The 13350-nt window shown below is 42.2% G+C and overlaps 1 protein-coding gene across 4 annotated transcripts in view; it reads right to left on the reverse strand.

Annotated features, from left to right (window-relative positions):
• The window catches only part of creb5b (cAMP responsive element binding protein 5b), a 351151-nt gene that overhangs the window by 297490 nt on the left and 40311 nt on the right, over nucleotides 1-13350 (reverse strand). For all 4 annotated transcript variants that reach the window (XM_072283198.1, XM_072283200.1, XM_072283201.1 and 1 more), the window contains exon 3: nucleotides 3680-3751. In XM_072283198.1, the coding sequence (XP_072139299.1) occupies nucleotides 3680-3751 (72 nt within the window). The remainder of the gene's footprint in view (nucleotides 1-3679; nucleotides 3752-13350) is intronic.

The following is a 13350-nucleotide window of genomic DNA, read 5'->3' on the forward strand; positions in this document are numbered from 1 at the left end:
CAAACTGTGCAAATACAAAAAGAAAAAAGGGTAATAATAATAACAGTAATAAATATCAAGAACATGATATGAAGAGTCCTTGAAAGTGGGTCTATGGTTTGTGGGAACAGTTCAGTGATGGAGTAAGTGCAGTTGTCCCTACTGGTTTAGTAGCTGGTTGGGGGTGCTTGATGGGTTCTTGATGATGGATGCTGCTTCCTGTGACAGCTTTCCATGTAGATGAGCTCACTGGTTGGTGTTTCCATACCAGGCCATGATGCAACCACTCTATATACTCTCCACCGCACATCTATAGAAGTTTGTCAAAGTTTTAGATGACATGCCAAATCCATTTGCCACCGCCCAACTCTCCAAATGCTGGTGATATTTCCAAAAGGGAGGACTAACCTCTCCCTATCGATTTCCATGGTGAAATGTTCAGCCATCACCAACACAGGAAGGTAAATATAGTTACAAGAGAAGTTCAGAGACTGCATGTGCTATGACTCACCTCCTGCCTCCCCAGAGTCTTCAGGAAGTCAGGAAATGAGTCACAGAGGTTGCAACCATATAAGCAAATAGGCCCACTGTTGAGCTTACAACAAAGGGAAGCTGAAGGTGGTTACATTGAGCCTGGTGCGTGGAATCTCTGTTTCACTGAGCTAAACTGAGATTCAAGCCATTTCCTGCATGCCAGTCATGACCTCAGGTATAGCACAGGCTCTCCAGTGACGGCATCAACTTCACTTTAGCCAGAGCTCATGGATGCCATGCTGTCATGCTAAGAAAGCAGTGGATACAGCCATGTCCATCATAGGGAAAGCCCTCCCCTCTGCTGAGCACACAAGACAGCAGCATCCGTCATCAAAGACCCCCCCCCTTCCCACCACCACCAGCATCCAAGCCATGCTCTCTTCTTGCTACTACCATCGGGCAAGAGGTACAGGAGCCTTAGGATCCAACCACCAGGTTCAGGAGCAATTATTACCCTACAACCAATAGGCTCTTGAACCAGTGTGGATAACTTCACTCACCTCAACACTGAACTGCTTCTACATCCTACAGACTCACTTTCAAGATTTCTTTTACAACTTATAGTCTCAGTATTTTTTTATTTGCAGAGCCTGTCTCTTTTCGCACATTTGTTATTTGTCAGTCTTTGTTTATATAATGTTTTTTGTAGATTCTATTGTATTCTTTTTTATTTTTCCTGTAAAATCCTGTAAGAAAACATCTCAAGGTAATATAATATAACATACATACTTCGATAATAAATTTACTTTGAACATTAAAGTCAAAATACTGCCCTGATTTGGAGTATGGTCAGTCTTGGCACACATTCTGCAAGGCACTGGTCAGGACCAAGATGGAAAACTCTACAACTGTCTGGATGAAAGCAACTCCAACAATAGTCAGGAAATTACCCTCCATCCAGGATAACACAATCTGTTTTATCTGTACACAATCCAATCCAATTTAAATATTCATTCCATTCATAACTGATGTATTATTATCATCATCATTATGTGCCATGTCGTGTGACATAGGTGATCATGGTCTTTCCATGACCATGATTGTTCTTGGCAAATTTTTCTACAGAGGTGGTTTGCCATTTCCTTCTTCTGGGCAGTGTTTTTAGAAGACAGGTGACCCCAGCCATTATCAATACTCTTCAGAGATTGTCTGCCTGGTGTCAGTGGTCGCATTACTAGGACTTGTGAAATGCACCAGCTGCTGAAACAACCATCTACATTTGCTTCCATGGCTTCACGTGACCCTGATTGGTGGGGTGGTGGGTGATCTGCAGACTAACAGAGGGAAGGAGCACCTTACATCTTCTTTGGTAGAGACAGATCCCCACCCCATCACCCAAATTACTGATGCACTGGTGTCATTATGCTGCCTCATCGAATGTGTCTTAAGAGTTACCAACTTCAAAAAGAAAATCGTGTGATATGGAGCTTAGAGGGGTGCTGGTATCCTGAGAAAATCTGGGGATTGAGGGGTTCGTATATGGGATGGGTAGCACATCCTGGAAAGCAGAAGCCTTGAATTTTATTTTGTGTAGAAGCACAAATATTCATCCACACTTTATAAAGGAAACCTTTAGAAATGCTCCTCCTGTCTCTTGATTAGTTGCTTCTGCCCAGTGAGAAAACTGCACCAAGTCACCTCTCTGTTCCTGGTCAAAATTTCATTGGGGTGCATCCTCTTCAGGTAACAGAAGCCTGAATTACATGAATTATTGAGGCCCTTTAACTAGTTGCATCAACACTGGGTATGGAGAAGCTGTAGACTTAGACAGCACCATCATGGGCACAACCTTCCCTATTATCAAGGACATCTTCAAAAGGTGATGCTGTAAGAAGGTAGCAACCATCATTAGGGGCCTTCAACATTCGAGACTCATGCCCTCATCTCATTACTACCATTAGCGAGAGTGTTCAGAAGCCTGAAGACTCATATTCAAAATTTTAAGAACAACTTTTTCCTGTCTGCCACTAGATTTCTGAATGGTCCATAAATCCATAAATATCACCTCACACTTACTCTTTTGTGCAATTGATTTATTTACTGTACGTAACATGGTAATTTTTTAAATGTTTTACACTATACTGCTGCCAGACTGGGTGGCCTGTTTGCATAGCAGGCAGCATAAAGCGATTACCAGCACCTGCAAGTGAGGTTCAATTCTGCCACTGTCTGTAAGGAGTTTGATGTTCTCCCCATAACCACATAGTATTCCTCTGGGTGTCTTTCACAATTCCGCTGCCACAAAACAACTCATTGCTAGGGTGGGGGGGGAGGTTCAAAGCATGGAGTCTGCAGCCCAAGTCTGTGTCCACTGGAGGCTGGAGGCCTATCCTGGGGTTAAAGGACTGTGTATGTGTGTGGGTGGGTGGGAGGGAGGAACGGGGTTACTTTTGCTGTTGCTGTTTACTGTGCTGTTCTGCTGAGCATCGTGGGCATCCTATGGCACCAGAATGTGTGGGGATACTTGTGGGCGGCCCCCAACACATCCTTAGATTGTGTCGGTTGTTAATGCAAACAATGCATGTCACTGCATGTTTTGATGTACATATGATAAATAAACTTGAATCTTGAACCCTCCCCACCAACAAGGACATCTTCAAAAGTTGGTGCCTCAAGAAGGTGGCATCCATCATTTAGAACCCTCATCTCATTACTAATATCAGGAGGTACAAGAGCCTGAAGACTCACACTTAATATTTTAGGAACAATTTCTTGTCCTCCACCACATTATTCCTGAATGGCCTATGAACACTATTTCACTATTCCCCTTTTGCATTATTTATATATTTATTGTTTATAACTTATAATGATTTTATGTTTTGCTCTGTACTGCTGCCACAAAACAACAAACTTCATGACATACATCACTGACAATAAATCTGATTCTGGATCTGCTCCAGACCTCCTGCCTGGACACAGGTTCCACCAGCCAATCTCAAGCAGACTCTATCATGTGTACAGCACCATCTATTGGCCAGCCGATATCTTCAGCTTCTTGAAACCACTTAGTTTTATAGATGTATAATGCTTATGCACTTGTGCATCTTAAATATAATTAACAATAATCAATATATGCATCAACAATACGGCACATCCCAGTTAGTCACAAATAAACATTGCTTCTAGGTATATTAAACTAATCATTTGTTTGATCAGTAATACTCACCTGAGCACAGCCAGGAGCATTGCAAACGAATGGCCGGTCTTGCTCCAAATTCATAACTGTCTTTGAATTAATCTGACAACCAAATACACAACAGCAAATGAATTAATGATATCTGAGATGACATTTAAGCAAGCTAGCTTGGTTTTCAACAAAGTAGTCTATTTTTATATCTTTTTTATTTTTAGATATACAGTGCAGAACAGCCCTTCTGACCTACAAAACCACACCGCCCAGCAAACAATCCCCCCCCCGCCCCCAGTTTAACCCTAGCCTAATCACAGGACAATCTACGATGACCAACTAACCTACTGACCTGTGGGAGGGAGCCACAGCACCCAGAGAAAACCCACCCCACACAAGAAGAACATACAAACTCCTTACAGAGGATAGAAACATAGAAAACCCACAGCACAATACAGGCCCTTCGGCCCACAAAGTTGTGCCGAACATGTCCCTACCTTAGAAATTACTAGGCTTACCTACAGCCCTCTACTTTTCTAAGCTCCATGTACCTAATCAAAAGTCTCTTAAAAGACCTTAGCGCATCCGCCTCCACCACCATTGCCGGCAGCCCATTCCATGCATTCATCACTCTCTGACTAAAAAATTTACCCCTGTCATCTCCTCTGTACCTACTCCCCAGCACCTTAAACCTGTGCTCTCTTGTGGCAACTATTTCAGCCCTGGAAAAAAACCTCTGACTATCCACGCGATCAATGCCTCTCATCATCTTATACACCTCTATCAGGTCACCTCTCATCCTCCGTTGCCCCAAGGAGAAAAGGCCGAGTTCACTCAACCTATTCTCATAAGGCATGCTCCCCAATCCAGGCAACAATCTTGAAAATCTCCTCTGCACCCTTTCTATGGTTTCCACATCCTTCCTGTAGTGAGGCGACCAGAACTAAGCGCAGTATTCCAAATGGGGTCTGATCAGGGTCCTATGTAGCTGCAACATTACCTCTCGGCTCCTAAATTCAATTCCATGATTGATGAAGGCCAATACACCGTACGCCTTCTTAACCACAGAGTCAACCTGCGCAGCTGCTTTGAGTGTCCTATAGACTCAGACCCCAAGATCCCTCTGATCCTCCACACTGCCAAGAGTCTTACCATTAATACTATATTCTACCAGAATTGAACTCTGAACTCTTACACCCCAGGCTGTAATAGTGTCGTGCTAACTGCAATGTTACTGTGACACCCTAAATTGTTCTCATCATAATTTTCACACCTTTTGTGTTTCTTGCTTTGTGGCTACCTGTGAGCAAGCAGATCTTAAGGTTGTACAATTTATACATTCCTTAACTATGACTGTACTTGAATCTTGGATCAATCAAACATATTTCTGTTTCAAATCAGTTGATAGTGATCAGCACTTAATTTTTGTTTTCATAGTTTCCGACGAACTTTTGGTCGAATTGCAAAATCTTAATTTTCATCAGTTAGTTATTAATTTGAAATTGTAACATGGCTCATTTGTCTGATGTGATGGTTCCACAATTAATACCATTCATGACTCAAATTATTAATTTCATATTCTCACACCACCTGCAATGAGCACACAGTGAAAAACATCGAATATGAAACATTACAGCACAGTAATTGTGCTAACCTTTTAACCTGTTCTGCTGCTACAAAACCAGTGGTTTGTTGACTTGTGGCAGCACAACACCTGGAGGAAACCCACGTGGTCACGAGGAAGAGGGGCAGCTTTTTTCTGACTTGGTTGTCACCAGCTCCTTTGGAAGCTCAGTTTTAGGCTGAGTTTTAGCCTCCCATCCAGTATCTGCTGTGGGGCCAGTCCTGTACTGCCTTCATCTCCCCAACCCCAGAGGGAACAGTATCACGAAAAGCAGAGGATGCCATGCAAACCTACTTCAATGAACCAGGTTCAGATGAAATTAATGAACAAGAGACACAGACAAAATGCATAAGGAATGAATAATTGTTCTTTTACACACCTCAATGCCTTTGAATTGAAATCTTACTGTTCATTATAAAGCCAACTGATTGGTTACAATTATTTGTAAAGGCTATCCAGCCTGAGTCAGTTTCCGTGTCTTTGTACTTAGGCAAAGGTGGCTTTGGCAAATTAGGTCTTTATGAATAAATGTACTTAAGGTCCTAGATGGGACATGACTGTATATACAGTACAGTATTTGATATCAAGTGCTCAGGCTTGGAACTCAGTCACATGGCAATGGATAAGTAAAATACATGCAAAATGCGGGAGGAACTCAGCAAGTCAGGCAGCATCAATGGAAGGAATTGATAAACACAAGAGATTCCGCAGATGCCAGAAATCCAGAGTAATAAACACAAAATGCTGGAGGAACTCAGCAGAACGGGCACCATTTATGGAGGGAAGTGAGCAGTCGATGTTTCAGGGTGGCCTCATTTCCCTCCATGTCCTGCTGAAGGGTTGCGGCCCAAAATGTTGACTCTTTATTCCTCTCCATAGGTGCTGCCTGACTTGATGAGTTTCTCCAGCATTTTGTGTGTGTTGCTCAAGATTTCCAGTACCTGCAGAATCTCCCGTACCAATGGTTAAGTGCAGTTAGGTTCAGGTTTTAACTTTACACTGAGCAGAACTGGTTGCAGAAACAACACCTCATATTCTGTCCAGGTAGCCTCCGACCTGATGACATCAACATTGATTTTCTCTAACTTCCGGTCATTTCTCCCCCTCCCCCTTCCTCTTCCTTCTTCTTCCATTCCCCATTAGCTCCCCCTCACCTCTTCTCTTCTCCTCAACTTCCTAACAACTCCCTCTGATGTCCCTTCTCCTTCCCTTCCCCCCCATGGTCCACTTTCCCCTCCTATCAGATTACTTCTCCTCCTGCCCTTCACCTTTTCCTCCAATCACCTTTCAGCTTTGCACTTCATCCCACCCACCTGGCTTCACCTATCAACTACGAGTTTGTACACCCTCTACTACTACTACTACTACTACTACGTAGACTCAGGCCTAGAGCGTGTACACCCTCCTCTCCCCCCAACTTCTTATTCTGGCTTCTTCCCCCTCCCGTTCCAGTCTTGATGAAGGGTCTCAGTCTGAAACATCGACCGTTTATTCTTCTCCATAGATGCTGCCTGACCTGCTGAGTTCCTCCAGTATTTAGTATGAGTTACTTGAGACCTCAACTTCTTTCTTCCTTCAGACAGAAATAACATTAACTTGATGTCACAACAGGTGGATGCCCCTAAGGTGTAAAGATAATGTTATAAATTTGTTACTCAGAAGTGGACTTTTACCACCAGGAGAACATGCTGAATGGATAGAGTGGAAGTCATGGTGAACGCAGCAAACTTCCATTGTTATCCTAGAAAATAGTGCAAATCCCTTCCCCTCCACCCCTACATTCCCCAGATCCAACCTCCATGCCATTCACTCCTAGAAATACCTCAAGGTTATGTGGCACATTTAAAACTACAGTGGGGTGTCACAGTAGCATAACAGTTAACACAACTCTATTACAGCTTGGGACGTCAGAGTGTGGGGTTCAATTCCAACGCCACCTGCAGAAGTTTGTACATTCTCGCCATGAACTGCACGGGTTTCATCTGAGTGTTTTAGTTTCCTCCCACAGGCCAAAGGTGTACTGGTTAGCAAGTTAACTGGTCATTGTAAATTATTCTGTGATTAGGCTAGGGTTAAGTCAGTGGGTCACTGGGCAGCATGGCCCATTGGGCCAGAAGGGCCTGTTCCACACTGTATCTCTAAATAACTAACTAACTAACTAACTAGCTAAATTGATATACTGCAATGCCTTTACATTTGTAGCCAGGATTATAGATGTTATTAAAATTTGCCATATCTGTCCATTTTGGGTGCAGAATAATTTCTTGACAATTGAATGATTTTTTTCCCTTCAAATTTCATTCTGAATGCAACTTGTCATCAAGTAAGGCAAATACAAGTTAAAAATAGGCAAAACACTTTGCTATTCTTGTGCCAGCAGCAGTTTTAGTGCACGTTGTAATCTTTTTACTGAAGTAGTTTTCTCAAAGTTTCTCTGTGCTCTATAATGATGGCATAGATGCAAATGACTCTTTGTGCTGCATCTTTTTCTGACTCTTTACTAAAGTATAAAATTAAGAATTAATCAGTTTCTAAAGGGTGAAATTTAAAATGCGCTGTTCAACAGCTGCAAAGTGTAAAAATTATATTTAAAAGTGCACCAAGCATATTCATTGCTAGTGTGTGAAAACTAACCAATAATACACTGCGCTCTGCCCTCTTAACTCAGATAACCTTACATTCTAAAATAAATGATGCAGATTGAAAGAAAATATATATTGAAAGAAAATAGTATTTTTGCAACTATGAATAAAGATAAATAGTTTTTGATCAGGATGCGCAAACGCACGTATATCTCCGTTCTGAACCAATGTGACAAAGATCTGTTTCCATTTAAGGAGAATAAGAGCAGTAGATCAACAGAACAAAGTACAACAGATGGAAAGGAGCTTAACATTATCATGCTTTTAGTGTATAAAAATGTAGGTGTGCTTTTTAAATGAAATCTCAACTATATAAAAAGATGTAATTAAAGTGAACATAAATCACTCAGGTGACTATTGTCCGGTAGCACTTACATCCACTGTGATGAAGTGTTTTGAGAGGTTGGTGATGAAACATATCAACTCCACCTCAGAGGTGACTTGGATCTCCTCCAATTTGCCTACCATTACAACAGGACCACAGGAGATGCCATTCCATTGGTTCTTCACTTTACTCTGGAACATCTGGACAGCGAAGATGCATACTTCAAGATGTTCTTCACCAACTACAGCTTGGCATTCAATACTATTATCCCCTCAAAACTAATCAATAAGTTTCAAGGCCTTAGCCTCAAAGCCTCCTTGTGCAATTGGATCCTTGATTTCTTCACCTGCAGATCCAGGTCAGTTCAGATTGGCAACCACATCTCCTCCACAATTGCCATCAGTACAGGTGAACCACAAAGATGGTCAAATCACTTTATACTTATAAGTGTGAGGCTAAGCACAGCAGCAATGCCATATTTAAGTTTGCTGACACCACTGTCATTGGCTGAATCAAAGGTGGTGATGAATCAGCACATAGGAGGGAGATTAAAAATCTGGCTGAGTGGTGCTACAACAACAACCACTCACTCAATGTCAGCAAGACCAAGGAGCCGATTATTGACTTCAGGAGGAGCAAACCAGAGGTCCATCAGCCAGTCCTTATCAAGGAATCAGAGATGACGAGGGTCAGCAACTTTAAATTCCTCGGTGATATCATTTCAGATGATCGCTCCTAGGTCCAGCTCATAAACACCATTACAAAGAAAGCACGGCAGCGCCTCAACTTCCTTAGAAGTTTGCAAAGATTCAGCGTGACACCTAAAACTTGGACAAACTTCTATAGATGTGTAGTGGAAAGTATTTTGACTGGTTGCATCATGGCCTGGTATGGAAACACCAATGCCCTTGAACAGATAACCCTACAAAAAGTAGTAGATACGGCCCAGTCCATTAAGATTAAGACCCTCCCCACTGTTGAGCATATCTACATGGTGCATTGTCACAGGAAAGCAGCATCCATTATCAAGGGCCCCCACCATCCAGGCCATGATCTCTTCTCACTGCTTCCATCAGGACAGCAGTCTCTGAAGTATACAGAGAATGGTGCAGCATCCAGTGAGAGTCAGTCCTGTGGATGAAAACACCTTGTTAATGACAGAGCTCAGAGGAGAGTGGCCAGATTGACTCAAGCTGACAGGAAGGCAGCAGTAACTCAAACACACACACTTTACAACAGTCATGTGCAGAAGAGCATCTCTGAACGCACAATACGTCAAACCTCGAAGCGTGTGGGCTACAGCGGCAGAAGACCACAATGGGTTCACTCCTGCACTGAATAAAGCAACCACTGAGTGTATATTTCCATTCTGCGGTCATTCAAAAATGTGTAAACATGACTCCAATCTATATTGATATTTTTCACCTATACAAAAAGATAGGAAGTTAATCCTTATGCTTTTGACTATAAACCCAAATTTTATTCTGTAACATGCTTTCTGTGTTGTGCCTAAATAGAAATTTGTTTCTTCACAAATATCACATGCATTGATGCACCCCTGAAATATACGGGTTTGGCGGTATGATAGTGTCAGGGTTAACACAGCACTTTACAGTGGCAATGTATTTTCTAAAGAAAATTTTAAATATAATGCCAACAGCCTCACAACAGCGTTCCCAGCTTCACTGACAAGTTAATAGTTGGAAATTGACTGTAGTAGACTTTGGATACTTGGCATTGTCGATGTCCTGTAGCGGACAAATGCGGTCAATCTTACCAATTGCTTCCCTCATTTTCAGTAAAGGTTGTTATTCACATTTAGTCATTTAGACTTCTGAACTTAAAACTGGAATTCTCCCAATATAGCAAGTAAAAATTGTTTGACAGACTTGAGTGTTTGGGTGAAAAAAGATCAAAATCAGAATCAGAACCAGGTTTAATATCACTGGCATATGTTGTGAAATTTGTTAACTTAGCGGCAGCAGTACAATGCAATACATGATAATATAGAAAGAAAAAATAAATAAAAATAAATGAGTAAATCAATTACAATAAGTGTATATATGAGGGGTGATTGATAAGTTCATGGCCTAAGGTAGAAGGAGTCAATTTTAGAAAACCTAGCACATTTATTTTTCAACATAGTCCCCTCCTACATTTACACACTTAGTCCAGCGGTCGTGGAGCATACGGATCTTGGACCTCCAGAAAGTGTCCACAGATGGGTGATTGATAAGTTTGTGGCCTAAGGTAGAAGGAGATGAGTTATACAGCTCTCCTTACATGCACATGCAGGTCAACTCTTTGAGTGATTATGCAGAAAGTTTGAAGTTAATAACTCATCTCCTTCTACCTTAGACTACAAACTTATGAGTCACCCAACCGTGGACACTTTCTGGAGGTCCAAGATCCGTATGCTCCACGACCGCTGGACTAAGTGTGTAAATGTAGGAGGGGACTATGTTGAAAAATAAATGTGCTAGGTTTCCTAAAATTGACTCCTTCTACCTTAGGCCACAAATTTATCAATCACCCCTCGTGTGTGTGCATATATATACGTATATTAAATAGTTAAATTAAAAATTGTTCAAAAACAGAAGTAATATTTTTTAAAAGAGAGGTAGGTTCAAAGTCCATTTAGGAATTACACCTTCTTTTCCATAGAGACAGTGGTATGGTGGTGTAGTGGTTAGTGCAATTACTTTGAAGTACCAGCGCTCAACAACTGGGGTTCAACTCCTGCCACTGTCTGTACAGAGTTTGTACGTACTCACTGTAACCATGTTTGATTCCTCTGGGTGTTGCGCTTTGTTCCCACATTCCAAAGACACACAGATTAGTAAGGGTTAGTAAGCTGTAGTCATGCTACATCGACACCAGAAGCATGGCAACACTTGTGGCTTCCCCCAACACAATCCTTGGAATGTGTTAGTCATTAATGCAAAACGACATATATCACTGACGAAGAGTTCTGAAGAAGGGTATTGGCCTGAAACATGGACTGTTTATTCATTTCTGACCTACTGAGTTCTTCCAGCTTTTTGTGCATGTTGCACTGTATATCACTGCGTGTTTCAATGTACATGCGACAAATAAAGCTAATCTTTAAACCTGTCTTTACTTTATCTTGTTTGGAAGACAGTCACCCTTTTCTAGGCTCAGTTTCAGTAGTAGCAGGGACTTGATAAACTCTATATATGTGCAGTCCACAACAATGACAAGTCTACTGTAGAAAACCTGCCTTAAGGCCAAATTTGGTCCTCCACTACACCAATAGATCAGGCACAGCTTTCCCTTCCCTGATCTTGGGATACCAAGGACCAGGGACCAAAAATTCACAAGGGGGACACATGGAAGAGGTTCACTATATGGAGCTTCTACTGCAAAATGCACATTCTCATGGGTAAAAGGCTATGGCGGCTGCTAAATTGCCCTTACTCATTTCCCTTTGTCCACTGTGCCACTGGGGAGCAGGCAAAGTTAGGACCATAAGACGTAGGAGGATATGTGCATAAGGGATAGAAGTATAAATGGGCAAAAAAAAAAGTGAGTTTTTGACCCAGTTATGCACTTCTAAATTTCTCTCAGGTCAAAGTCAGTTGTAAAATGATTGTCATTGCCCGCAGCAACCGCAAAGCACCGTCCCATCGGTCACTTGCGGAGATGGTACCACGCTGAAGCAAAAGGACCACAAAGCAAGGCGACCACAAACCAAGCAGCACAACATTGCTGACCACAGAGATTTTCTGTGCAGAGGGCTACTCACACTAGAATATTTGTGTCTGTTTCCAAAGGTTATCCAATTTAGTCTCCAGCAAATCCCAGTGATAACTCTTTAATCTTAATACATAGACCATAATACATAGGAGCAGAGTTAGGCTATTTGGCCCATTGAGTCTGCTCCGACATTCCATCATGGCTGGTTTATTATCCATCTCAAGCCCATCTCCTGCCTTCTTCCTATAACCTTTAATGCCTTTATCAACTTAGCAATCTCCACTTTAAATATACCCAAAGACTTGGCCTTCACAGCCACGTGTGGCAATGAATTCTACAGATTCACCACCCTCTAGCTAAATAAATTCCTCCTGATCTCTGTTCTAAATGGATGTCCTTCTATTCTGAGACTGTGCACTCTGGTCCTAGACTTTCCAACTATTGGAAACATCCTCTCCAAAGTCATCTAGGCCTTTCAATATTAAATATATTTCAATGAGATTTCCCTTCCCGTTCTTCTGACCTCCAGTGTTTACAGGCCCAAATCCATCCAATGTTCCTCATACGTTAATCTCATAAACCTCCCCTGGACCCACTCCAATGCCATCGCATCCTTTCTTAGATGTGGGATCCTAAGCTGCTCACAATACTCCAAATGTGGTCTGACCAATGCCTGATAAAGCCTCAAGGCAAGTCTGTAACAAAGTGTTTCGCTGTACAATATGATTCGATGGGACTGTGTCTTGTTGTAAGGAAAATTGCAGAGAGAAAATGGCCAGCTGTCATGGACTCAGAAGAGGTTATGAATCAGTATCAGGCCTTGACTGAATGTCTGATAAGGGGTTTGGCTGGGGATTGGGATCCAATTAGGTCTTCGGTCAGTGGCTGAATCAGGGAGGTTGACGCTCAAGTGAAGAAGTGATGACAGAGTTGGAGATAGGAACAGGAGTCAATCAGATATTTGGGCCAGATTTGACAGGCAATCACAGTGGGAGTGGGGCGGGACGTGGGTGAGAGGGGAAGATGGTCAAGGCACATCAGAACGTTGGGGGTCAGTGGTAGTCAGAGGACTGGGTTAGAAGGAGATGGATGCTGAACAAGAATAGGTAAACAAAGGAACCCACCTGGGAAGGGTTCCTGGCCTAGGTTGAAGCACTTTTAAAACGGTGAGAGGACCAAACAACAGGCAAACGAAGACCTTATTTCCTGAGCAATATTCAAATAGAACATTGCATATGAGTGACTTCGTTCCACACATGTCCCAAGGGCAAAGAGCATTACCGATACAAGTTTGATTTGCAACCAAATGCACTCAGTCTAATATCTAGAGGGGTGTGGTTCAGTTTGAAAGTCAGAAAGATTCCCTCCCCACTTCAGAAATAACCAAACCTCTTTCCTGGTT

This window comes from Mobula birostris, chromosome 19, assembly GCF_030028105.1.
Source record: "Mobula birostris isolate sMobBir1 chromosome 19, sMobBir1.hap1, whole genome shotgun sequence".
Classification (NCBI taxonomy): domain Eukaryota; kingdom Metazoa; phylum Chordata; class Chondrichthyes; order Myliobatiformes; family Myliobatidae; genus Mobula; species Mobula birostris.